Below are 27,763 nucleotides of genomic sequence, written 5' to 3'. Positions count from 1 at the left end.
ATAAAGATATGATCTCTGGGCACAAAAGCATGTACATACTGATCTACTCCAGCCACTGAAATGAATTGAGAAGCTGTTTCCTGTAAGGCAGCTCTGTGTTTGCATTTTAAAGTGTTATGCATTATTTTTTGTATTGCATTTTTAAAAAAGATTTTATGTAAATATAAACACTGTTGTGATAACAGTTGTGTTATTATTCCACAGTTTCCCTGAAAAGAAGGTTGTCATTGCTGTACTTGTATTGAAAAATCTTCAGTATTTTTAAAGTGAAGTTCACATATGGGGCACCTGAGATTTTAATTTCCACATGCATACTTTAGCCTAAGCTCACATAAACTTGTAATGTTAAGTAAAATTTCAGAAAACTACCTATAGTGAAGTAAGATATTTTAAAATCCATCAGTAGAAAAAAAACAAACAAAAAAACTTTTAACCGATGCAACCCAGAAGCCTCACTGAACTCAGTGCAGATTACTCTATGTAAAAATAAAGATGACCGTTTCCTTATGGTCTTTTTTTAAAAAACAAACAAACCTGAATATTGCCAGCAAAGTACACGCACATTTAAAATCTACAGTCTGGAAGTTATCTCTGTCCTACTTGCCAGAGCATTAGCATCATAGCCAGATCTGATCTTCTCTAGTCTCTTCCTAAGGCATGGCAAAAGCAGGATACCTTTACAAGTCAGAACCACAATTGGAAGAATGACTGCCATCATAAAAGTAGGGGGAGTATACCATATAAACTGGCCTATGTCAATCCACTTATTCCATGCAAACACTAATGCATGAATGGTGCACAGCAGCAAAGCTAAATGTCCCATCTTGCTCTAGAAAGAAAGAAAGAAAGAAAGAAAGAAAGAAAGAAAGAAAGAAAGAAAGAAAGAAAGAAAAAACAATAGGTTAACCTTTAGAAATGAAAGGAAATTAAAACAAACTATAATACACCCTGCTGCATATTCAGGGTTTCCATCAGACAGGTGGGGGGTATCTTCCTGTGTGCATTTATCAACAGCTTTCCATGCACATAATATGCAGGCATGGAGATAAATGTCATCTGCTGATTGCTGCAGATAAAAGCAGTTGCTACAGCACAAGAATTAGTTCAAAAGGCGACAACCCTTGTTATTTTAAAACACCGAATGCTTAATTAAGATTCTGTGCAATTGTTGAAGAATGCTCCTTGTTGTTTTTGCTGCATGTTCAGTCCTATGCCAAAACATTATCTACCTTATATTTATATCCCCACCTTTCTTTGCTCATGGAACCCAAGGAGACAAACGTGTGGTTTCCAGGCAGTCACCCATCCAGAATCTGACCAGGACCAAATCTGCTTAGCTTCAGCAAGGTGGTTGCCTCATGTGCTTAGAACACTGAGCTTCTAAGACAGGGGTCAGCAAACTTTTTCAGCAGGGGGCCGGTCCACTGTCTCTCAGACCTTTTGGGGGGCCAGACTATATTTTTATTTGGGGGGGGGAATGAACTAATTGCTATGCCCCACAAATAACCCAGAGATGTATTTTAAATAAAAGGACACATTCTACTCATGTAAAAACACGCTGATTCCCGGACTGTCCTTGGGGCGGATTTAGAAGGCGATTGGGCCGGATCTGGCCCCCGGGCCCTAGTTTGCCTACCCACGTTCTAAGACTTAGGTCTGCATAAGACAAATGGAACTCTACCACAGCAGACTTGAAATCTGGTAGAGTGATTTTGCATTTTCTAAACTATTATTATTATTATTATTATTATTATTATTATTATTATTATTATTATTTATTCAATTTGTTAGTTGCTTTATCTTGTCCAGGGCAACTCAAAGCGACTTACAAACGAACAGACAGACAACACCCCTCTATAGATACATAAAAATAAAGAGGAAAAAGAAATACATTAAAAACATTCCACCCACTTCTAAAAGGCCTGGTTATAGGGGAAATCTCTTGCGTGGTGCCTAAATTTAATAGATAAGAGATTCGTGCCACCCACATTCTATAGCGAAAGAGTTGAGATCTTTGGTCTGTATCTTGACTAGCTCTCCCTTTGTTTCCAATGCAAGCTGTGCCAAATTTCCTTCTACTGGCCCTGGTGGGTTCAGCACTGCTCTTTGCATATACAAAATGGGAGCAGGGAAATTACTTGCAAGTGTCCCAGTTTGCTGCATCAAACAACAGATTGAAGTGCATCCTTATAAGCTGACTTACATATGGAGAAGGCTCCACATGCATGGGCAAGAATCTGTGGCACTCCAGATATTGTTGAATCCCCAACACCCATCAGCCCTATTCAACATGGCCAATGGCCAGGGATGGTGAGGGTAGTAGTCCAGCAATATCTGGTCACACAAACTCTTTCATGCAAGGATCCATCTTTGGCTCTCATCAATTTCCATCTGGTGGTATGGGAATATGATCACATCAGCAGCTATTTGTAAATGTCCAGTGTCGGATTACAGAAGGGGGGAGGGAGTGTCCCCCCCCCCCCCCGTTTTTCAGATCTTCTCAGTTGGCAATACCAGAGAGCGAACCTCAAATCTATCACAAAGAATATGTGTTTTACCACTGAGCCATGAACAATCTATGCCGTTTTGTTTATGTGTACCTGGATATAATGAAACTCTCTCCAGGTCAGCGAGTGGCTGACAGATGGAATTGACGTTACTGCCAATACAGCCAGCAGAGCAAGCCCCAAAATTCCTAGAGACACATAAATCTCCATTCTCCAGACATCGTGTTCAATCCAGGCATCTTCCTTTTTCTGCTTCACCTGTGGACAGAACACTACACTTTAAGAAGTGTTAGAATGACAACACAAGTACACTTAAGATTCCATGGTGAAACCCCAGTAAGAACCACACTGTATAGAGATTAAAAATTTTCTTTTGCAATTGCAGCTATCATGGGAATAACAGTAGGATTAAAAAATAAATAAAAATACCCAGTTGGCACTAAAGTTTCCCCATCCAAGCCTGTATGCATTTCACAGATGGGATGAAAGTATCCAGGTGTGTGAACCAGCCTGTATCTTGTATAGATCATTGTCAGCTAACTAAAATGCTGCACAAAACAGGATATGCTGGGATTCTGTTGATATTTTCTGTTCACCTGTGCATGCTACAAATTAGAGCATGGTCCCATTTCAGATCTTTAACTGCAGCATTGTTTATACTGATGTCCCCCCCCCCCCCCAAGTGCCATCAGCCCTAACCATAGGAAAGTCAATTAGATGGAGAAGTATTTACTTCAGCAAAGTTTTTACCCCCAAGGAGACTTGTTCCAATTCCTTTTTAACTTGTTTTTCCCAGCAGGACTGCATTATTTGCTGACAAACAGAATTCCATCTAAAAGCTAAACACAACCTTTGGCAAACTGTAACAAGAGGTAAGCAACACCAAGAAGCAGTATTTTAAGCAGCTAATCAGTAGGCTTACTTGGCAAGTTTTTTCGCTCTGCCAGAGCAGCCAATGAGTCTAGATGTTTTCAAATAACCTGCATAATTGGCCTATATACAGAAATGAGCTGCCGTGATTTCAGTATTTACAGTTAGAACTAAGGTGTTGAGGTGCAAAGGAGGTCTGGGATCTGGAAACTTTCAGCAGCAGGCGCAGGTTCTCTCACCTTGACAACTGCATCTGCCAAAATTTTCTGGAAGGCATAATTTATACGAGGAGAAGCCAACGCAGGGCTCTACAGATGTTGTCAGACTGCAGCTCTCCCAATCCCTGACCATGCTGGCTGGGGCTAAAGGGAATTAAGGAGCAACATCTGGAAAGCACCACATTGGCTATCCCTACCGTTTTATTATTTTTGGCTATAGACATGGATAAATCAGATATCTGTGATTTAAAATAATAATAATAATGAGGACTTAAAATAAAAAGTCAGGTAAGCAGTAGCTATCAAAACATCCTGTGTTAATGATTTCCAGACATTATTCATGCTGTGGGGAATTGTATTTCTTCTTCTTCTTCTGGACCATCTGATAATTAGTTCCATTGAATGAACCTGGGTACAAATGTTTTAGGAAATAAATCTTTGTATTTGTTCTCTCCGCTTTATTTGTAAGTTTATAAACTTTAACTATGTCAGCCCTCACCTTGGTGTTTCCAACTCACAATTTCTAATCATTTAAAGGTGCAATCCTATACCCACTTACCTAGGATTAATCCCCATTGAACTCAACGGGACTTAATTCTGTATAGGATTGCAGTCTGTTACACATTTGTATAAGGCCATCATTCTACAATATTCATGATAGGACTGGGAGACCCACACAGCATTCCAGATGCCAGCACACCATCAGCTTAAACCGATTTAATGGCATTATGACAAAACAAAATGGCGTACCTGTTGATATGCCCAGTTCAAGAGTTTGTATCTGTAGGATCTCCTCATTGGATAGCACAAGCTATAGCAGGCATGTAACGAGGCAAAGAAGAAGCTAAGAAGTCCAAACTGTTTCCTCGATAGCATCCATCTGTCCAACCATTGTGGAAAACGTCTATACTTGGTTCCATAGTGGAACTGGAAACCTGCAGCCAGTACTCCTGGTAAATAAACCAGAGCCAGCAGGGTAATCGAAACCACTGGTAAGACTTTGTTTATGACCAGGATTGGGATTTTATAAAATGCATTTCCTTGATTAGTTACAAGGGGATGGATGACGTCCCTTAGGAAAGTGTAGATAAAGGTTAACAAGGACAGTACCAATGCTGTCTTCACCGGCAAATGCCATTTAGGGAAAAGGTTGTGTTCGCAGTGCTTACTGGGAGGACAGTCAAACTCATCAATACAGATTCTTTTATGAACTTGGGGGAGAGCATCTGGTGTGCCAACCACTTGTAAATCCATCACCTGAAAAGGAGAAAATACGATACATAAACCTAATAGGTATTTAAGAGTACTTTATCCATATTGGTAGATTCCTTGCATTGCTGACCTTCATGGACTCATATATACTCTTATCTGAAACTGTTCTAATTGTGCACGAGGTTTTAGGATGTAAAATGTAACTAAAATATCAATAATGAACTGAAGCAACTTAAGGCTGGTTCCATTGCAGAGTCATGATTTTCACTGATGATTTTTAGGCACCAAGGTTTATTCCCAGAAGGGAGCCACCTCCGCAGATTACATTTCTTCATCAACCCTTTGTAAAGAGGTGGGAAGGAAATGCAATTCAAAACATGTAAATGGGAACGGAATGTAATCTCTAGTCTTTACAACACATTTATTCTTGTGTGAAATACAAAAAGGCACAGTAATGCCGTTTTTATCTCCTGGACCATTGCAGATCCCTTGATCTGTGGTTTGGAGGTGGACCTATCAGCAAAAAGAGAGGAGTAGGGTTGCTGTATCTATACAGGCAGGGCTTCCATACCGGGATGTATTTCACAGCAGGTGCTGCTTCTGTCAAGGTATAACTGAAATCATGAGAAAAAGCTGTGCCTGCTCAAATTCACTCTTTTACATGATGATAGAGATAGTTCTTTCCATTACCAATTTTCAAAGCAGCAACCATGTTAGCTTGCCCTAGCAAAAACAAGGGAGAGAGCCTTGGGGCACCCTAAAGCAAGCAAATTTGATTATGGCATAAACCTCTGTTGCTAGAGCACAGTTCATGAGGTACACCGAGTGGGAAATTCAGTTGCAAAGCGTGGCATACACACACCAAGGGACAAGAAGATCTCACTCTCTCTATATATATATAAATGTTGAGAGTAGAGCTTGTGACAATTCTATTAGAGTTTAGAGTCATGTGAAATGTTGTTTACACATTACCAACTACTCAGCATTAGCAAGGGCAATTTACTGGGCTGCCTTGGCACCTAAGTGTTTGTCCTTGCTAAAGCTGTTCTGTTGAAGCTTATATGACTATATGTCCCCATTTCATTTTCCTAGCACTTTCCCTACACTTGGGAAATTCAGATGAATGACAAGGTCAGATTCCAACTCTAAGGTGACAGAAGATATAGCCAAGTTCCTTGCTGTAGTCATCAAAACCGGATCGCAATTATTAAACGTCACATGATTTGAGTCGAAATTTCTGTATTTTTAGCAATTTTGATTTTAGCAATTTTAATTTTTTACAGATTGAGGCTGCAATCGTAACCCTTTAAATTCCACAGGATTTACTTTTGAGTAGGCATGAATTGGATTGCGCTGTTATGCTCCCATTTTAAAAAGGTACCATTTGTCTCCGTGACTCATTTTGTTTTGCTGTGGTTTTCCTGATAACCCTACACTGCTTATGGTCTGTAAATAAAGTTGCACTATTTGCAAGGGCCTGAAATACTTTCCCATAGATTTTATTTTCTGGGGAGGCTGCAGATAAAGAGCCTGGGGAGTAAAAGTTCTTTGAATCTGGGAGGCCAGAGCACCAGAAGGATTAAGTGGGTCATTATGTCCCCTTGCCTAAGGCCAACCTAGCATGTGTAACATAAATATACAAACACACACACACACACACTACCAAATTGTTGAAATTCTCCCAAGTTCTTTCAGGATTCATTTTCTGATCTTCATTCTGTTCCATGTTCTTGACCAATGACTGTCCTGCGCTCTAAGGCAAGAGGATCTCTGCAAGACAATTTTCACATGGTCCATTTATTTGTATCATGCTATGTATACGCGGGGACGCGGGTGGCGCTGTGGGTAAAAGCCTCAGCGCCTAGGGCTTGCCGATCGAAAGGTCAGCGGTTCGAATCCCCACGGCGGGGTGCGCTCCCGTTGCTCGGTCCCAGCGCCTGCCAACCTAGCAGTTCGAAAGCACCTCCGGGTGCAAGTAGATAAATAGGGACCGCTTACTGGCGGGAAGGTAAACGGCGTTTCCGTGTGCTGCGCTGGCTCGCCAGATGCGGCTTTGTCACGCTGGCCACGTGACCCGGAAGTGTCTCCGGACAGCGCTGGCCCCCGGCCTCTTAAGTGAGATGGGCGCACAACCCTAGAGTCTGTCAAGACTGGCCCAAACGGGCAGGGGTACCTTTACCTTTATGTATACGCAGTTGGTACTTTAGAAATACACATAAGCAATCAAATGCACTGTCTTGAGTTAGCCTTGATGAACCTGGGGACTTTCATAGATTTTGTCTTGTCACACAAATCTGAGAATTAAAAGTACACATGTTTTATAAGTGAAATGATCTGAATTCTACACAAGTATTTTTGAGACACAACAATGACTCACATGATCTTAAAGCTGTTTCATGAACAGCCCCCTTCACAAACACCCGAACTGCGGCTCCAAAAGCTGTAGGGTTCTTAACATCTTCAATCTACTTCTTATTGTTCTCCTTGGGTTTAATTTTCTGGATGAATCACATATGGCAGGGCTAAACAAATGAGCATGAGCTGATGGAATCCTCTTATTTTCCCACAACTCCAGAAGAGAGAATAAAGGCTTGAAAATAAAAGAAAATATTTCTCGCTTCTATTGTACTTGAAGGGAGCAGACTTTACCAAGGTGACAAGAGAAACAAAGGAATGAAATAGAATCTCCACTCGAAGGTATCTGCTAGTCTTGGCCTATCTTCCTCACATGGGCATGATTAAAAAAAAAAAAAAGGGGGGGGGGGAGAGAGACAGATTTCTGAGTATCCCAGATTACAGCTATCATAAAAGACCAAGAGGCATGATGCCAGGATCTATGTTTTGTAAAACAAACCCAGACAGCTTAAGCAAGCGGTATCTTCAGGCTGGTGTACCAGACACTTTGCAGAAATGTCGACATCATGATCTTGCCTCACTCTACGCAGATGTTAACAGGCAAAAAAAATATTGCTAGGGATAAAGTCAGTTTCAAAAACTCTCTTGGTAGCTGTTTAAGGCTGTTGAGTAAAGCAATTAAAGAAACTCTGTTCACTATAGAAAATGACCAAAACAAGAATCTGCAGTGAGGTTAAAGCACAGTTCCTTGGTGTCACAGTTGTTTTACACAGCCCCAGGACAGTGGCGGAGGAAGGGGGTGTCATCCATGAGGGGGGTTGACATTGCAGTGCCGCCTCCACCAGGGACGCTTGCTGCATGGGCATGCTTGCTGCATGGGTGCGGGTGCCAGAGCAGCTAGCTCCGCCTCTGCCCCAGCACCCTTGATCAGGAAGTGAACATGTACAGGGCTAGAAGCCTCTGACTTTCCCAAATGAGATTCTTACCTTTTTCAAGCTATGGTATATCATCTGCCCTGCCCACATTTGCCTTTGGCCATGCCTACTTTCCCCTCTAACCTTGCCCACCACCGGAATGCAGACACTGGAAGTCTGCCCACAAGTAAACATGGCTCCTGCCAGGTGGTGGGGGGGGAGGATCCTCTGCCCCTGCCTTATGGCCCAGGATCAGAGTATCTTAAGAACTGCATCTACCTGTACAAGTCTGTCCAAAAGTCCAGACTGTCTATAGGTGCCCTGCTCTATGTACCATGGTTATTTGAAGTACTGCAGGTGAGCATGTTACACAAGGCCTTTGGGGCAATGGTGCCACAAGACACGGGAATGCCCTGCCAAAGGATGTCTGTCCATCCCCACTATTCAACAAGCAGCAGACATACTATTTTCCAATATGCTTTTTCTCATGCTGCCTTTAACTGTATCTCCTCCTCTCGCCCCTTGGCTGTTTCCTTCCTCTCTACTATTCCTCAACAGTAGAAGCTATTCCCTCCTCTCCTCCTGCTGATGCAGCAAAAGGACTGCTCTAGGCAACCACCAAGACTTGTCTAGCAATAAGCCTGGCTTTGCTCATATGCAAAGTATTTTACAAAGTGATGTTGTAAAATAAAACCCTATGCGGAAAGCCAGTGTGGTGTAGTGGTTAAGAGTGGTAGACTTGTAATCTGGGGAACCGGGTTCGTGTCTCCGCTCCTCCACATGCAGCTGCTGGGTGACCTTGGGCTAGTCACATTTCTCTGAAGTCTCTCAGCCCGAGTGTTTGTTGTGGGGGAGGAAGGGAAAGGAAAATATTAGCCGCTTTGAGACTCCTTCAGGTAGTGATAAAGCGGGATATCAAATCCAAACTCTTCTTATCTTCTATGTGCTCATAGCAAGCTCTGAGCACTGATTCTTATGTAGTCGGAAAGACACATCCAAGCACAAAATGGAGGTACACCGCGCTAGACTTCGGGACACCCCAAGGGTTGCAATAAATTGGGGTACTTTTAAGAAGTGGGAGTAACCAAAACAGTCGGTGAGGATTTTTTGTGTTCAGTGGCTAGAGGACATCTGAGCGTCTGTTGGGAGCTGGGAACTGGCACCCTGATCAAAAGCACTCCAAACCACCAAGGTTTTTAGCTGGGGCAATCAGAATAAGATCCACTATCTATTTGACTATTGATTCAAAACTCTAAAATGTATTTTTATATAATTGACTTTTTATTTCTATTCTTTGTATATCGTATTGTTGTTTTATTGCTATGGCCGATGGCCGACGCAAATAGTCATTCATTCACTCACTCACTCTGAACCATGACGTTTCGTGGAAGGTCCCGTTGAGCACAATTACTTTTGCTTTCTTGGCAAACCCTGTAGAAGCCGCTGTGATTTAAAGCCTGCCCTGCAAAGCTTAACCCAATAAAGTTTTGGCCAGGAGGCGCGTGCGTCTTGTAGACGTGTACAAAAGCAAACACCTCTCCCCCAACCCCCTTTCGAGGATATTCTGTACCTTATGACGTACAGAAGAAGCCCGTCACTGCCCACCTATCGCCCCTTGTTGCCGTCACGGTTTCGTTTATTTATTAAGGCATTAATGAAATCTCGTTTGCACCGCGGGGTGGCGGGGAAACAAGCGGAAAAGCAGGGAAGGCTGCTGGAGGAGGCGAGAGCCGGCCGTGCTTGGAAAGCGGAGCTCGCCGTCCGGAGAGAGGGGCTCGGAATTTCACGGCGCCTTCCCGGGCTCCGCAAATATTTGGCTAACCGGCCCGCCTCCCGCTGACATCCCGTCCTCCCCCGGAGAAGGAGGAGTTGCTCCGAAAGCTCGGGCACTTCTCGGCGCTACTTACAACAACTTTTCTCCGTCTCGGGGCCCGGGGCGACGCGATCCCGAACTAGCACGCGGAGAGACCCAGACTAGCGGCTCCTCTGCGGAGCCCGCTCGACATGCAGCCGCCTACCCCGCCCTTGGCAGCCCCGCCTTCGGCATCTCTCCCTGCCTGCTCGGCTCCGCCTTTCCTTCGCCTCAAGAGCCGGCGGATCTTGCAGGGAGTCGCCGGCCAAAGTTGTGTTGTTTGCTTAAAGGGGGAGTGGGGAGAATCACTCTTGTAAACTGTTGCGCTTGGCGTAAAGATGTCGGCGTCCGCGCCGTCTGCATTTGGCGGCCAAGTGTCCGTAAGCCCCGCCCCGGCACACGACTCCAAACACTCGCAAACCCCCCGTCCTACTGTGAAATAGTATAAACAGACTTTAGGCTGCAGTCGCATTTGCTCGTTTTGCTGGGAGTGAGTCCCCTGCAGTAGAATGGGTTTATTTCTAGGTCTCATAGGATCGCGCTGCTGCTGTCGTGCGTCGTGCTGCACGTAGGTGCAAGAAGTCTGTACTAATCGCAGGGTCGTGGTTTTCAAGCCCCACCTTGGGCAAAAAGATCCTGCATTCCAGGGGGTTTGACTAGAACACTAAGTGATATATGTGGTCCCTTCCAGCTTCACAATGTGGACACATGTTGGTAGCCTACACTTTCCTAGACTAGTCAGCATATAGGATCACCAGTGAGCGGATTACTAGCACACCACACAGTTATGGTTTACTCCCACAGTATCTTGGGAACTGTAGTTTAAGGCTGCTGGGAATTGTAGTTTAGTGAGAGGTAAACTACAATTCCAAATTTGCCAGCAAACTACAATTCCAAATTTGTCAGCAAATTTGGAAAACTCAGCAGTGGCCAGAAGATTGGAGAAGATCAGTCTACATCCCAATCCCAAAGAAGGGCAGTGCCAAAGAATGCTCCAACTACCGCACAATTGCACTCATTTCACACGCTAGCAAGGTTATGCTTAAAATTCTACAAGGAAGGCTCAAGCAGTATGTGGATCGAGAACTCCCAGAAGTGCAAGCTGGATTTAGAAGAGGCAGAGGAACCAGAGACCAAATTGCAAACATGCGCTGGATTATGGAGAAAGCTAGAGAGTTCCAGAAAGACATCTACTTCTGCTTCATTGACTATGCAAAAGCCTTTGACTGTGTCGACCACAGCAAACTATGGCAAGTTCTTAAAGAAATGGGAGTGCCTGATCACCTCATCTGTCTCCTGAGAAATCTCTATGTGGGACAAGAAGCTACAGTTAGAACTGGATATGGAACAACTGATTGGTTCAAAATTGGGAAAGGAGTACGACAAGGCTGTATTTTGTCTCCCTGCTTATTTAATTTATATGCAGAATACATCATGCGAAAGGCTGGGCTGGATGAATCCCAAGCTGGAATTAAGATTGCCGGAAGAAATATCAACAACCTCAGATATGCTGATTACACAACCTTGATGGCAGAAAGTGAGAAGGAATTAAAGAACCTTTTAATGAGGGTGAAAGAGGAGAGCGCAAAATATGGTCTGAAACTCAACATCAAAAAACGAAGATCATGGCCACTGGTCCCATCACCTCCTGGCAAATAGAAGGGGAAGAAATGGAGGCAGTGAGAGATTTTACTTTCTTGGGCTCCATGATCACTGCAGATGGTGACAGCAGCCATGAAATTAAAAGACGCCTGCTTCTTGGGAGAAGGGCAATGACAGGCCTAGACAGCATCTTGAGAAGTAGAGACGTCACCTTGCCAACAAAGGTCCGTATAGTTAAAGCCATGGTTTTCCCAGTAGTGATGTATGGAAGTGAGAGCTGGACCATAAAGAAGGCTGATTGCCGAAGAATGGATGCTTTTGAATTATGGTGCTGGAGAAGACTCTTGAGAGTCCCATGGACTGCAAGAAGATCAAACGCATCCATTCTGAAGGAAATCAGCCCTGAGTGCTCACTGGAAGGACAGATCCTGAAGCTGAGGCTCCAGTACTTTGGCCACCTCATGAGAAGAGAAGACTCCCTGGAGAAGACACTGATGCTGGGAAAGATGGAGGGCACAAGGAGAAGGGGGCGACAGAGGACGAGATGGTTGGATAGTGTTTTCAAGGTTACCAGCATGAGTTTGACCAAACTGCGGGAGGTAGTGGAGGACAGAGGTGCCTGGCGTGCTCTGGTCCATGGGGTCACGAAGAGTCGGACATGACTAAACGACTAAACAACAACAACAACAAACTACAATTCCTAGGATTCTGTGGGAAACCACGTACACCAAACTTCATGGTGACATGCTTTTTAGACATGCATCATTTCGCGACACAGTAATTAATTTTACTAGCAAACCGGAGGTTGAACTAACCCTTTTCCAGCCACAGGAGGAGCACAGGGAGCGTTCACACGACACACACACATATATGGGGTATGTGTGACCCCAAATGGTGAGAAACGGGGCCAGCAAAGCAGGGCCTCTGAGGAACAAGAGCCAGTGTGGTGTAGTAGTTAGACCTGGGAGACTAGGCTTCAAATCCTCACTGGGCTGTGAAGCTCACTGGCTGACTTTGGGCCAGCCACTGCCTCAACATACCCTACCTTACAGGGTTGTTGTTGGGATTAAATGAGAGGGGGAGAGCCATGTATTCTACCACTAGCTTCTTGGAGAATGAAGCCAAGAAATAAACACAAGGGAAATACCTACTTACTTGTGAGGTTTGCAGAATGAAAATAAAAACAAACACCAACTCTGAAAAGAGGCAAAACCTCCAGGAAACAACAATGAAGACTTGAGTCTTGTGGACCCAAATACTGAGCTAGAATACTATAGAATCAGAACTCTTTTCAGCCTCATGTGGACTTTCGGGGGGGGGGGGGTTGGGGAAAAGGAAAACCAATACAGTAAAGGCATGGCCAAAGGGAGGGTGATGCCCACAGCAGCAATGGGACATTGTGGAGCAATTAATCATAGAATTGTAGAGTTGGAAGCCACCATGAGGGTCATCTAGTCTAACCCACTGCAATGCAGGAATATTTTGCCCAACGTGGGGCTCAAGCCCACAACCCGGCAATTAAGAGTCTCATGCTCTATCAGCTGAACTATCCCAGACTTCCTGTTCGCTAGGCCTGTTGTGGAAGTTGTAAAGAATGGGTAATTCTGTGGAAAAAGATGACTCTGCCCTTCCACAGCTCTGCTCTTCCTACCATCTGCGCCACGACCTGCTGACTTAGCATTACTTTGAAAAATAAGAATAAGCAAATTGGGTTATTTATCTACTAGTCATCCTTGCAGGGAGCCAGGGTGACAAAATTTTCCACAACAAGGTTAATGCCTATCTTGCTTGATCAAGTGTTGTTGTTTTGTGTTTGAAGACTTAAAATAATTTGAGACTTTCTACACTACACTACTAGTTGCATATAGATAAATAAAGTGAGTTGATGTTTGTTTGTCTGTTGGTGGCGTTTAGTCAAAGGGCAGTTCAAAATATGAATAAAATACATCTCCACCTCAATACAAGAAAAATGAAGACTGGCCAGGGAATCATATTTGCTGAAGCAACTGAATTCAGAGAGAGAGAGGAGGCTCTAACCCACAAACCTGTGAGTGAAATAAAGCCATTAATTTTTAAGGTGCCTCAAGGCACCTTAAAAGGCGTTTCCCCCTCTTGTGTTTCAGATCACATGTCAGTGTGTCCTCAGGGTCGCCAATCTATTTTAAACTGGTGGCAAACTGCAATGGTCTCCAGTCACAAAAAGGCAGCTGTGGGGTGTGGCACAGCACAAAATGGCCGCCACAACTACAAGGATTGAAAAAGGCGACTGGAACACAAAAGGGTGCTGGTGTGCTCCATCCACCCCCACATCATAAATGGAAAGAAGGCACCTAAATCAGCCACCGCTGCATTCACAGAGAGCAGCCGTTTATGCCTCTATTCAGAAGGAAGGGTTGGTGTCCAAACCAATGAAATGTGGGCATGTTTAAGGATGTGTGTTCAATGTGGAAGAGGCTGAGCCAGTGCAAACAGGAACTGATCAGGAAGAATGGGCTCTTGTGGATTTTTGAGGAGACATTTCCTGAGATCTTTTGTGGCGCCCCAAAGGCACCGTGTTGGTGACCCCTGCCTCAAGTGTATATTGGGTCAGCTCGCCACTCCATGCACTGTGTATTAGACAGATTATTCTGATAAAACAATTAAAAGGCTACAAAAGCTTGCTTCCCTGTGCAAGCTTCCCTGCCTTACTGAATTCAGTCACCCGGATGAAGAAATGCTCAGAGTGGAATGGTGCGCAGGCAAACCATCTTTGCACATAAGGGAAAAACTGCTGGCAAATTTGAAAGCATCTGGAAGGATGTAATGAACAGGCCATGCGCTTAGGGGAGCCAAGCCTCTGTAATACCGGCTGCTACCATCCTCTTAGATTCTGCCTAGCTTTGAAGCTGAGGATGCTTGAAATTATGGGCTCTCGTGAGCAGGAAAGTATATTCCCAAAGTCTACTAACCAGACACTGCCATCTAGACTTTACCCTGTGATGTCCATGCACCTCATTTTACCAATCTATAGGTGCATCAACATGGGACTTTATAATGTGGATTCGAAGCAATGTGTACCTAGGGCTTTTTTTCAGCCGGAAATCCATGGAACTGAGTACACCGGCACCTCTCAGGTTATAGAGAACAAGGGAGGCATTCATGGTGAGTTCTGGCACCTCTTTTTCTAGAAAAAAAATAGCATTGTACCTCATTCTTTAAATGGAGTTAGGCGGTGAAGAGTTCTCTAACCAAAAGCACTAAAAGGGTGTATGGAGGAAGATGAGACGTATAACACTTAAAAACCTTTGGTTCCTTGTCAGAGAAGTTGTAAACATCACTTTTATTTTTGGCAGGAGGTTTTAGGACTTTAAAAGGTGTAAGAGGCTTCTTCCTTCCCTCTGAGACACTCTGTGTGATAAGAAACACATCATTCTATCTGTGTGAGGGCTAGTACAGAGACTTAGGGATGGAGAATTATTTGGACAGAAATATGGAGTTTTTCAGAGTGGGTGGGTGTGGATTTTTGTTACAAGTGCTTCCTATAGCTACAAACAAATTAATGGTCCTGTCAAATCTGAAGTGCTTCCCTCTCTCCCATACATCTTCCATCTTTATCTCAGATGTTTAAAACTGATACTGTGGGGTCTAGAATATATATTATAGATGTATGTGGGTCTGTATTTATTTTGATTTATGTTTATTTCCTTTCCCTTTCCTTTGTTTTGCTCAGCACTGATTTACAGCCTTGTTATTCCACTTTTGCTGTAAATGGGGATGGGGCAGGAAGAGGGGTTAATAACATGTTTCTCCCTGTATATCCTAGCTGTCACATCTTATCTGCCGATGCTGCAAGTTGCAATAATTTCATGACTTTTGAATGCTGATGGAGAAGTGTCTTATATATTAAAGCACAGAGAAATCAAAGGGATTGCATACGACTTGTATATAGTATGAAAAGGGGGGGAAACTTCAATAAATCTTTTTAAAATTAACTGGAAGATAATATAAGTAAACAAGTTAAAAATGTAAATCAAGCTACCTCAGTATGGTAATGGACTAAGGCTGTGTACACCAGGGGTCAGCAAACTTTTTCAGCAGGGGGCCGGTCCACTGTCCCTCAGACCTTGTGTGGGGCCGGACTATATTTTGGGGGGGAAAAGAACAAATTTCTATGCCTCATAAATAACCCAGAGATGCATTTTAAATAAAAGCACAAATTCTACTCATGTAAAAACACCAGGCAGGCCCCACAAATAATTCAGAGATGCATTTTAAATAAAAGGACACTTTCTAATCATGTAAAAACACACTGATTCCTGGACTGCCTGCAGGCTGGATTTAGAAGGTGATTGGGCTGGATCCAGCCCTTGGGCCTTACAGTAGTTTGCCTACGCATGGTGTACACACTCGTTTACTCTGCATCACGCCCCCTGCTGGTTAGGGAAGCGATGCACACACACAATTAGCCACCCACAGCCTATGTTTATCCTGCTGTTTCTTTCTTTTCTAATTAATTTTTATTGCTTTTCAAAAATTATAATAAATTAACATCAAATTAATTCAAATTTAATACAAATTTAAAAGTTGACTTCCCACCCCACAACGTTGATGTTTCTCTTCCCTCCCTTATTCGCTGCTCAATGTCACATCAATTTCCTAATTCCATTTCAATACTTAAAATATTTTTTATCCTGCTGTTTCTTATGACATACTATGTTTTGATGGGTTTCCTACCAAACCAGCTTCTGTCGGATTGGAGGAAAAGAAGGACTTAGCTGTGTTTTAAGCTGGACTGCGTGTAGATGGCCTAACTGGACCTTTGGTTGCAACTGCAATTTTCCCATCTGGTGCCACCGCCAAGAGCCAATCTGAGTTGACTTCAGCATGCAGCATGCAGCATTCACATGGCTGGCTTTCCACAGATGGCATTTCCATGGCCTGATTTGCCCTGTGGCCTTCTTCATGTGCCAGAGGCTTACAAGAACAGACTAAGAAGATTGCGAAATATATACAGTGGTACCTCTGGTTATGAACTTCTGGAGGTCCGTTCTTAACCTGAAACCGTTTTTAACCTGAGGTACCACTAGCTAATGGGGCCTCCCACTGCCGCCATGCGATTTCTGTTCTCACCCGAAGGTTAAGTTCTTAACCCGAGGTACTACTTCCGGCTTAGTGGAGTCTGTAACCCAAAGTGTTTGTAACCCAAGGTGTTTGTAACCCGAGGTTCCACTGTATTCCCTTTCAGTCCTCTCTGCTCACTTACAGGGCAGGGCAACAATGCTAGACTTCCAGTGGTGGAGCCACTCCTGCTTATCAGAAGGGAGTGGGGTAGAAGTCAGGCAGTTGGGTGGTCAGGACTGCACAGATGTGCCACAGGGAATGCTGGCTTGACTCTGCTGGTGGACCTGTACATCTCTGACCTCCCCTACCACCCCATCCTTCTAAGCTTTGCAGCTACCATGAGGCTTGTGTTGCAGCTCTGTCCCAGTGGATAACATACCCTACAACATTTCTCCGATGAAAATAGGGACACCTTATCCAACAGCATCATCATCATCATCATCATCAACAACAACATTTGTACCCCTCCCATCTGACTGGGTTGCCCCAGCCACTCTGGGTGGCTTGCAACATATTGTAAAAAATAAACATTAACAGCGCTGCCTTCAGATGTCTTCTAAGGTTGTATAGTTACTTATCTCCTTGGCTCAGGGATTGCATAACTTCATACCCTCCAACATTTCTTTGATGAAAAGAGGGAAATCCTAAAGAAAAGCTGGACACAGGCATCTTTAAAATATTTTTTTAAAAAAATCAAATTGTAAGATTAAATAAAAACATTATAGAACAGTGTGGTAATTTGGGTTGGCTTGATGAAGTATATGCTTCCGAGTCATCTGCCTTTAGATTAGTTCTATTATATATTTCATTGGACTACATAATGCTTACAGTGATACATTTATTATGGATGACTAGTAATGACATTATTACTTGCACGTAGTGTCTGACATTTTAATGACTTGTAATTCTTCTGCAAGGAAACAATTATAGTAACCAAAACAGGCTAAATGCTAAAACAACCCAACCACTTAATTTGCTGTTTGTTTCTAGGAGCAAGGAAATTGGTGTATTATTCATTGTTTAGGAAAACATTGTTTTGCAAAAACGTTTGAAGCTCCTAGGAATTTTCATGATCTGTTGAACAAATGATTGTCTAGAATAGCATGTCTGAAGCTGATTATTCCGTATTTGCTATTTATTATTCCTCCTACTTGTAAAGTTCCAGAAATGCAAAGCAGGGATAGAACTGACACCATATGATTAGGTGATTTGCCAGAGAAGAACAGCAAAATGGAAACAGATAAAATAAACAGAAAGCTAAGACCCTGCAGCCTCTAAAATCATCTCACTTGGCATTTAAATAATAATAATAATCTTAATTTTCATTTCTAATATTTCTCTCCCTAGGTTAGCTTTTAGCCATGGATGAACAGACTTCATGCATGCCAGATTTCCTTTTATTTTTCATTAGAATGCCACATCTACCACTCAGGGCCAGGCTGTTTACATCCTGCTAACCTCTAGGTTGGATTACCGCAATGTTTTATACACGGGGCTGCCTCTGAAGATGATTTGGAAACTGCAGATGGTGCAGAATTGAGTGGCCAGATTGCTTACTGGGGCAACACGGTCCAAACATATAACACAGAGCAGTTCAGAGGGATAGCTCAGGCAGTAGAGCATGAGACTCTTAATCTCAGGTCGTGGGTTCGAGCCCCATGTTGGCTGAAAGGTTCCTACATTGCAGGGGGTTGGACAAGATAACTCTTGCGGTCTCTTTCCAACTCTACAATTCTAGCACAAATTCTGGCAGGACTGCATGGACTACCAGCTGGCTTCTGGGTTCAATTCAAAGTGCTGGTTTTTTACTTTTAAAGTCTTACGTGGCTCAGGACCCAATACCTCAAGAACTGCTCCCACTTGTACCACCCCGGTCCCTGTGTCCGTAATCTGTGTGCCACTCTATAAGCCTAGAAGCACTGAAAAGGAAATGGCTTTGGTGGGCAGGTGCTTGGGGGCCGCAAGAGATTGCTTTTTCAAAATTGCCATTTGAAACCAGCCCAGGGGCAGCAAGTGGCCTCCGGGCTGGGCTTTGGACATGCCTGACCAAAATGATAGCCCTCCATAATGGCTCTTTTGCTCTTGATTGCAGGTGCCTAGGCTGCTTTTCAGTAAGTTGTTGTGTCAAGGAAATCTGTAGATTAGCATTTTGCAGGAACATTTCCGTGCTTTGGGATCAGTTTTATTTCTGAGCTTGGTCGATTGTCCATTTTCTGCTGTGTGGAATTACCTCCCCCTTCCAACTTATCCAAACACAGGTATAAATCCTTCCTATATTATGTTTTTTGTCATGTGACTGAATGACCTGAAGAAGCCCTACAGTGGACAAACAGCTATCAGTTTCTTATGGTCAAGCTTTTTTTTCCATAGAGACTCTACCAGCTTCAAAGCTGTCACCACAATGTTGAAAAATCACTGCAATTCAGTAGCAATAGTTACTGTAATGAAATATCTCATAGTTAAGTCATCCAACAGTCTCTCTTTTCTCCCCTTCCGAACTATTGTGTGAAGCAAACAAAGAATATCTATCTATCTATCTATCTATCTATCTATCTATCTATCTATCATCTATCATCTATCTATCTATCTATCTATCTATCATCTATCTATCTATCTATCTATCTATCTATCTATCTATCATCTATCTATCTATCATCTATCTATCTATCTATCTATCTATCTATCTATCTATCTATCTATCTATCATCTATCTATCTATCTATCTATCTATCTATCTATCTATCTATCATCATCTATCTATCTATCTATCTATCATCTATCTATTTATGATATCTTAAAATTATTTCGCAATAGTGCATTTATTAAAAATTTACATGTCAGGCCAGCAGATGTCTATGTTGGCTTAGCAATGAAGATTTTTTCTGTCAGATTCCTGACAGTGTAGATATAGCCTTATTCCTTGTTGTGAAGCAGGATGCTTTTCTTTCTGTCAGCTCTATTACCCTTCTGCCCTCAGTGTGCTGTCCCTTTCTGCTTGGTGAGAAGCAGGGCTGGCCCAGGGGCCCAAGCCATTTTGCTGCCTAAAGCAAACGACAAGATGGCACCTCCTCTCATTCCATTTACAGAAGCATAACTGGACTGGTAGTGGCATCTTATTTCAATGCTGGCGATGGGATAGTGCCCTTCAGTGGACCCAAGGGCAGCAGGCTAGCTGAGGGGATGCATGACAGACCTGTGGCCCACTTAACTATGATCTCAACAGAAGGGAGTGATTGAGATGCATTGGGGAAGGAAGAGCTGGAAAGCTGCTTTAAAGCACCTGCTGCCCCATGCTATGGTCCTAGTCTGGATCTCCCCTCCCACTTCATCGCAGAGTAAGTTTGACCAGCAGCTTTGTACTCAACTTAATGTAAAGGTTGATTTTGGAACTTCCTCCTGTTGAGAGAGTGGGGGACCCTGTAAAGGCATCTGCTGGGGTAGCTCAGTTGGTAGAGTATGAGACTCTTAATCTCAGGTTTGCGGGTTTGAGCCCCATGTTAGGCAAAATATTTCTGCATTGCAGGGGTTTGGACTAGATGATTCTTGTGGTCCCTTACAACTGTATGATTCTATGATATTATAAAACATTTCCATGTCGAAAGACTCACAATTGTAAAATTAGAGTCCCTCCTATGTACTTCCTTGCTTTTTTTGGGGGGGGGATCTTCTTCCACATGTTTATTTATGATACACATTTTTAAAAAAATAGCTGGAAAATATCCATACTGCCTATATTAAAGGTAATGGGTTTCAAAAAAAATTCAAAGCACTAGGTATTTCGTTATTATTTATTAGGAACCTTAGAGGCAACCCTTTTAAACCAATGGAACATTTAAAACAAATGAAAGCAGAATAATTTTCTTGAATGTTCTCTTTCTTTTGCACTTAAAAAAACCTCCACTTTGTGGAAGTCCAGTTCTGCAAAGCTGCTGCTGTATCTTATTGCACTTTTGCATTGGTCCGTCATGTGAATGCTTTCCCCCAGACATTAACCAGAAGGTGGCAGTCAAGAGACACAGAAAACCCACATCTATCTGCCTAGGCTGTGGGATTTGCACATACATAACGGAATGTAACCTTTTCTATATGGTCACTCTCTCCGTACTGTGTATGCAAGCACATGTCCATTGACCCCCATCAAAAATGCCATGCTTATTCCAATCAAAGATGTGGTATATTTCAAAACATGTTGCCAAGTAGGATACTACAGAAAGAAGATGAAAGGATCTGTGTTTTCTAACTAACTCATTATTCTGGAATGAGGGTTTGTAGGTAAGAGAATGTTTATGCAATCATAGCCAATTAACCAGCAAGAGAGCCTTGGGTGTCATTAAAAGGAACCAAAAGAAAAAGTGAAAGGACGGAGTGCAAAGCTTCCCGCAAATGAAAACCGTTGTAGCATGAATTCCTTTGCCTCAGGTGAACCGCTTCACCAATATTACAGTGGAATTATACTGTAAATGGGTTTCTCGCTCCGTTTCAGGGCAATGTGTCCCTCCCATTAACCAGCTCTTTTCAGTAGGATTGCTTAGAACCGTAGAATTGTTGAGTTGGGAGGGAAGCAGAGGATCATCTAGTCCAACTCCCTGTGATGCAGGAATATGCAGCTGGCCCATACAGGGATCGAACCCATGACCTTGGAATTACCAGCACCACACTCTTAACCAACTGAGCCACCTCCGGGTGGCTTCCCTCCTTTATTTTATATTAAAGTGGGATATATTGCTAGGAGAGCTGGTGCGGTGTAGGGGTTAGAATACTGGACTCTAGTGCCTGGGAGACTAGATTCAAATCCCTGCTCGCTGGGTGACCTTGGGCCAGTCACTGTCTCTCAGCCGAACCTACCTGACAGGGTTGTTGTGAGGATGAAACAGGGAGGAAGAGAACCCATACATGCAACCTTGAACTCCAACAAATGCAATAAATAAATATCTGCAGCACCTGACACATAACCAATAATCAGGGGATATGATTGGGAAAAAAACTTCACCTGCCAAATTTGTGCATCAAGCACGTTAAAGGCACAGAAGCGTACATAGTAAATTGCTAGCAGCCTTATTTAGGAATGGTTAACCCTGGGCTAAATCAGAGTTTCTAGTGTGGGATGCCCAGTTCTGTGGCAGCAGGAAAGGGGTGCAGCCAGTGCTGGAAGGAGCTGCTGTTTCTTGTCATTGCTACAAGATTATTTGAATCTGAACGGATGAGATGCAGACAGGGCAGAATGCAGAAGGTCTTTTTGATGTTGCGAGGCCTGAACTCCTGAATTGGGGTGAAAGTCAAACCAACAGGAGGTGGAATATGTTTTGAACCAAGGCTTCTCTTAGGGAAGTCCCTCCACCATGAAAATATATTCCTCTTTAGGAAACTGCCCCCAGTATTAAACCTGCATTTCCTTATACTGCCTCACTGCTTCATAGTTCTATCATGAAGAACACAACAAAGCACAGGAAGATGTTTTATTCCGTCGATATGGCCAGATAGTTGAACGGTTTGTACCTGGTAATTTACATGGAATCAAATATGGCTGCATACACACTTTATTATTAAAAGATTTTCTTGGATAACAAAAGTACATACAGCACCAGCGTCTCTGTTTTTAAATCGCAGATTCCTTCATACAGGTCAGTTACATTCAGTGTGAGATATTAATGTTTTGGCAGCATGGGGTTGGGGGAAAGAGATATGGAGAGAGAGGTGGGGGGAAGATGGGGGAGAGATAGTAAACTTTAATTCTTTCACATAGTATGTGAGTGGAGTTTCAGCATCCCATAAATATATAACTTATTTGTGTTGGTGGTGCGAGAGGCCAAAGTATACACCAGACGTTTGAAGCATACATCTTACCCCAAAGAGTTCTGGGAACTATAGTTTACACCTCTCAGAACTACAGTTCCCAGTACCCTTAATCACAGTTCCCAGGATTCTTTGGAAGACATGTTCTTTAAATATATGGTATTTATGCAGCCCTCTGTTTTGATAATGACTAGCCACTAAGTGTCCCCATCTCAGTGCTATGAAAACATAACGTTATCCGATACGTTTTACCCTACCTGACCATTAAGATCAGCCAGGGATGCCCTCCTTGTTGTGCCATCAGTGGTTTTGACCAGTGGCGTAGCGTGGGTTGTCAGCACCCGGGGCAAGGCAAGTAATTTGCGCCCCCTAACCCATGGATTTGCGCCCCCTAACCTGTGGATTTGCCCTAACCCCAGATGTTGTGCCCGGTGCGGCCGGCCCCCCCTGCACCCCCCACGCTACGCCACTGGTTTTGACTAGTCAGGTGCTGACAGGTGACAGGGCATTCTCAGTGGCAGCCCCCAGACCAGGCACCCCCAAACTCGGCCCTCCAGACGTTTGGGACTACAACTCCTATCATCCCTAGCTAACAGGACCAGTGGTTAGGGATGATGGGAATTGTAGTTCCAAAACATCTGGAGGGCCGAGTCTGGGGTTGCCTGGTCTAGAGTAGACTATGGAACTTCCTCCTGATATCCATTCAGTTGCCCTCCACACTGGATACTTTGTAGCTCATTGTGAAAACTTCCTCTTTTCGCCACTCCTGTGGAGCGTAGAATTTGTCCTTTGTCCTTACTGCTGTTTTATTCTGCTTGTTCTGTATGTTTTTAAAGCCAACTTTTCTGTTATTACTGAATTCTATTCCTATTATGTTGTATTTGTTAGCTTCACTGGACTCCTTTCGTGAGGAAGGGCAATGTATAAATTCATAGAAAATAAAAATAAAAATATCCTGAAGAGTTGTGGAGTGGATAATCCTCCACTGCCAATCTGAGAACTCAGAGGCAATTTTGCAACTTTTCTGTTTTCAGTTTAATTATTTAACAAAGCCCATATTCTCTATATGACTCACTCTGGTCAAGCTGCTAGCTGAAGTTGAGGAACGAGGGAGATATTATCTGGATGAATCGCCTGCCTTTTGCTCTGTCTGAATGCAAAAGCCAAATTCCCCCAGCCCTCCTTTATATTTGTAATGTAATTCTGAATAGAAAACAACAACAGACTGCTTTATTTACAGGGTCCCCCCCCCCCCCCCGTCTCGGTCAGACTTTGCATTGGTACAGGTTTTTTCCAAAACAACTCAAAGGGAGGAAAACAGCGCCAGATAATAACATTGGCAAACAGTATAAGGGAGACCATGTACCATCTTCCACCCACTCTTTGGCAAAATGTTGGGAAACAGAACTGCATTTATTTTTTACAATAAGTTAGGGTTTGTACACACCAAAGCTCACTTAAAGGACATGGCTAGGAATCCTAGGAAGTGTAGTTTACCTTCCACAGAGCAATCTTAATGGACTACAGTTTATTTTAAAGTAAGAGTATAACAAAATCCATAAACAAGAACTTGTTAAAAATGCAGATAATTTTGATTAAGTCAGAACTCATATTCCTTTGATAACTGTGACCTAATTTTGATGGCTAAAGCAAAGAGCTTGGTAGTATTTTCTGTGATCTTAGGGGGTGGAATCTGCACTTAAAATTGAGATGTAAAAGTCATCTCAGACCCCCCAGTTGTAGTGAAAGTACCATGGAGATAAACTGGGAATCTTATATCCCTATAAAAATTACAGGATAAGAGAACACGGGCTAATGCTTAGCCTTAGACTGATTCACTTCTACAAGGATAAGCTCTCAGGTGCCTTAGCACCTGTAATTCAGTGTTCTATAAGTCATTTAGATCTTGCCTTTCAGGATACAATCAAGGCACTCTTAGCCTGCCTTCCCAGATTTCCTGGGGTCCTTCCCACAGGGTACAGGGTTGTGGAATGGAGTTGCAGTAGCCAGCAGAATGCACTGGACAGGGGGGCTGTTTTGAAGTTGCCTTGAGCCTTGAGCTTAAGATGAATGAGGAAAACAACTGAGTCTTTCTGTGTTACTAATTCCACTGTATGGACGTCACAGAAGCCTTCCTGCTGCTCCTGGATTTGGGAAGGTTACACAGCCAACACTTCATCCAATGAAGTACATCTATATACGTACAGGCAACTCCCAATTCATGTGGGGGTTACGTTCCAAAGCACCGCACATTTAAGTGAAATCGTGTATATTTGTAAGACCATTGAAAAATCCTGCAAACACTGTTCTGCCCCTTTTAGTGACATATTTGTAACATTTTTGGGTCAGTTCTGGGTTTGGTGCAATGCACACATGTGTTGTCGAGCATGCCTTGAACATGCGTAAATGGGGTGTTGCCTGTACGCACTTAACATCATACTTGGTTTATATGTTACATTTACATCCCATTTCTCTTCCAAGGAAATACATTGCAAACTTTATTTCCTTACCTGTTTTATCCCCCACAACAAACTTGTGAGGTTGGTTAGACTGAGAGATAACAATTGCCCAGTGTCAGCCAGTAAGATTTATGACTAAGTAGGGAGTTGATTGTCAGTCTCCCCGGTCTTAATCCAATACTCTGATGCAGGCCTCTGCATCCTGGCAACCTCCAGATATTTTTTGGACTACAGTTTGCTTTATCCCTGATCATTGGCCATAGGGGCTGGAGCTGATGGTACAAAACATTTTGATGGCACCAGGTTGTGGGGAACGCTGTTCCACCCTGCTCTACCACCCTGGCTCCCTTAAGCTGCGATTCTAATGGTTCTTAATTCTTAGTAGACATGCATAAAATAGCCTCTAGAAATTGTCAGAATTGCACCGTGATGCTTTCATTCTCCATATGGATGAACATGCAAATGAATTACTGGGCAGAATTGGTCAACAAAGCTGCCTTGGGCTCTGCAAATTGTTTCAGATGCTGTTCTCTGGGTAGATTTACTCCTATAGTCAACACGTGTGAACCTCTTTTCTGCTTGAAAAGCTGCCTTTTCCACTGAAAATTATGCTAGCTGTAGGTATGTTAAATGGATCTCTGCTGTCTACTTCTCACTGTCTTTCACATACACTTGTGGTCTCTGATTGCTTTCTTTTCCCATGAGCGCAGCATTAATCATCTTGGCAGCTCCAGCATAATGTAGCTATTGTTAGTGACTAACATTCTGGTTATGAATTGTTAGGTGCTTTATACAGAGATTGTTGTTGTTGTTCAGGCACCCAACTGTTTAATGCAAAAGCTTCCCAGTTAGCTCTTTGCCTGTAGCTCCATGCCCTGGAAAGTCCTGTGCTATGGGCAATCTTGACCATGCCAAGGCATGGAATCACAAAGGGCATCCTCCAGTCTGGTGCTTTATTCTGCAATATTTTTTCTCCTCAATAACTGTGTGTCAGATTTATTCTGCTTTCACTTGTTCTGAGATACTTCCCTCTTGCAACCATGCTATTGCTGTCTGGAGGGGCTATGATGCAACAAAAGTGGGTCAAAAACAAAGCAGAACATTGGCATAAAAAGTTGCAGGAGTTCAGCGGGAAGTTACATAATATGCACTGACTGGAAAGAAAGCAGAGTGACCACCCCGGTACTTTGGCAGGTCTAAACTGTATTGAAAGCAGGATCACATATGACTGCCCCAGTAGGATCACGAGAACAAATAATTATGGACACGCAGTAAAAAGGATATTGAGAGGGGCCAACAGAGGAGGTGTAATGTATGAACCAAGCACTCGCTGATTTAATATCTATATAACAGTTTAACACCACTTTTCTGGAGCTCAAAGCCATTTACAGAAGAAGAAAAATAAGTAACACCGCAAATAGAGAAACAATAACAAAACAGTCTCGATGGATTACTTCCCAACTCACTTGGCACTTACCCCGCAAATCCTAAAGTCAACCAAAAGTGGACAAATGCCCTGCAGCCCTTTCTTACAACGTGGAAAGAAGTCAAACTTTGGGCGATCACTCTAAAGCAGGGATGGGCAACTCATGGCATTCTAGAAATGGTTTAATTCCAATTCCCATCAAACTCACAGGCATAGCCAATGTTCAGGGTTGGCAAAAGCTGTAGACCAACAACCTCTGGAGAGCTGCAGGTTCCCCACCTCTGCTGTAAGTAAGGGTTGCCTTTCTAACAGCTCCTGTTCTTGCTTTGCGTACTGCTGGAATAGGAAAAGAAAGCAACAGGCTGCTATAGGGAGAGGTGGTCTCAAAGACACATGGCTCCTAAGCAATGAAAGATCCACCTTGAATTGGGATCGAAAGCATACTGGCAACCAGTGCAACACAGACCGAGTATGCTGCTTTCATAAGGAGATGAGTAGCCATATTCTGTACTAGCTCAAACATCTGTGTTGCCTTTAAAAGGAAGTCCCATTTAGAGTGCAGTACAGAAGTCGGGCCTGGAGGTTACAAACTGTAGTCAAGCATAGATCAGGGTAGCAAGATAATCTCTGTCCAGTAAAAGGTGTAGCCTTTGTCATGTATTAAGCTGATACCAATTGCAGCTACCTGCCTTTTGAAGATGAACAACCAGGCCACAAAGCACTCCGAAGTTCTCTCTATACAGATGGGAAAGTCATGGCCTCCTGAATCCGAAGCAACACCAACCTCTTCAAGGCCCAGGAGCATCCCAGAAGCATCACCTCTGGCATGTCTAAATTCAGCTTCCATCTATTCACTCTCATTCATCTGACTAACACCTTGAAAAAGTAGTTTGGGAACAGAAATAGCAGATGCCAGGTGCCTGGTAGCATAAATATGGAGTCAGTCTGCTGATGACACCTCACCCCAAAGTCACCCATGATTCATACAGAGCTTCATATAGATGCTTAACTTTGGAACCAATTAACAGTGATGCATAGAGGATGCAGCTGGCAGCAATTTCTGCAGTTGTAGCAGTGGGGAAGGAAGCCCCTGTAATCATGGGAATTGCCTTTGCCTACATTTGTGATTGCTTTGTTAACACATAATTTCTGTCCACACACTTGTCTCAGAGGACAGTTGGGACCGCTCATACGTAACAGAAATTAACTGGCCCCGCTAATCCATTGAAGGCTTTCTTAGTCCCTGAAGACTGGCCTTTTTTCCTTTTCCTTTTTTTAGTCATTCCCTGTAACTAATCGTAAAGTAATTTACAATTTAACGTTTATTTCTCCTCAATATAAGGACTAATTGCATAAGAGCTTGCTTGATGCACTGAATAATTGCTGTTACTCTCTGTTCTTGCTTGCTGTCAAAACAGAACCCTTCAGATTCCCCCTCCCCCATAAATTCGTGAT

At 43.2% G+C, this 27,763-nt stretch overlaps 1 protein-coding gene and 1 long non-coding RNA gene across 7 annotated transcripts in view; one reads left to right on the top strand and one right to left on the bottom strand.

Annotated features, from left to right (window-relative positions):
- Positions 1–526: 526 nt before the first annotated feature.
- On the bottom strand, positions 527–10,298 carry STEAP1 (STEAP family member 1). 6 transcript variants are annotated; one of them, XM_077936918.1, is made up of 6 exons: positions 9,984–10,297; positions 7,185–7,397; positions 6,471–6,577; positions 4,346–4,852; positions 2,601–2,765; positions 527–829 (listed from the first exon to the last, which is right to left on the bottom strand). In XM_077936918.1, exons 3-6 carry the CDS (start codon positions 6,531–6,533, stop codon positions 572–574), a joined length of 993 nt encoding a protein of 330 aa, XP_077793044.1. In that variant the 5' UTR covers positions 6,534–6,577; positions 7,185–7,397; positions 9,984–10,297; the 3' UTR covers positions 527–571. The 6 variants fall into 6 exon arrangements, with proteins under 6 accessions (XP_077793044.1, XP_077793043.1, XP_028606541.1 ...); XM_077936917.1 differs by lacking the exon at positions 9,984–10,297 and adding an exon at positions 6,987–7,101 and having other exon boundaries at positions 7,185–9,977; XM_028750708.2 differs by lacking the exon at positions 7,185–7,397.
- A 3,921-nt stretch (positions 10,299–14,219) lies between these two features.
- Positions 14,220–27,763, top strand: part of LOC144329271 (uncharacterized) — a 179,078-nt gene continuing 165,534 nt past the window's right edge. Inside the window, exon 1 of the long non-coding RNA XR_013394748.1 lies at positions 14,220–14,671. This is a non-coding gene — a long non-coding RNA (uncharacterized LOC144329271). The remainder of the gene's footprint in view (positions 14,672–27,763) is intronic.

This window comes from Podarcis muralis, chromosome 12, assembly GCF_964188315.1.
Source record: "Podarcis muralis chromosome 12, rPodMur119.hap1.1, whole genome shotgun sequence".
Classification (NCBI taxonomy): domain Eukaryota; kingdom Metazoa; phylum Chordata; class Lepidosauria; order Squamata; family Lacertidae; genus Podarcis; species Podarcis muralis.
Note: the sequence above shows the minus strand (reverse complement) of the source record. Positions and strands in the feature narration are given on the sequence as shown.

Coding starts and splice junctions, on each gene's coding strand:
- STEAP1 (XM_077936918.1), bottom strand. CDS start 6,533: ATGGAACAGAATGAAGATCAGAAAATGAATCCTGAAAGAACTTGGGAG. Junction 4,853..6,470: donor GGGAGAATTTCAACAATTTG/GTAGTGTGTGTG, acceptor TCTCCTTTTCAG/GTGATGGATTTACAAGTGGT. Junction 2,766..4,345: donor TGAACTGGGCATATCAACAG/GTACGCCATTTT, acceptor TTCTGTCCACAG/GTGAAGCAGAAAAAGGAAGA.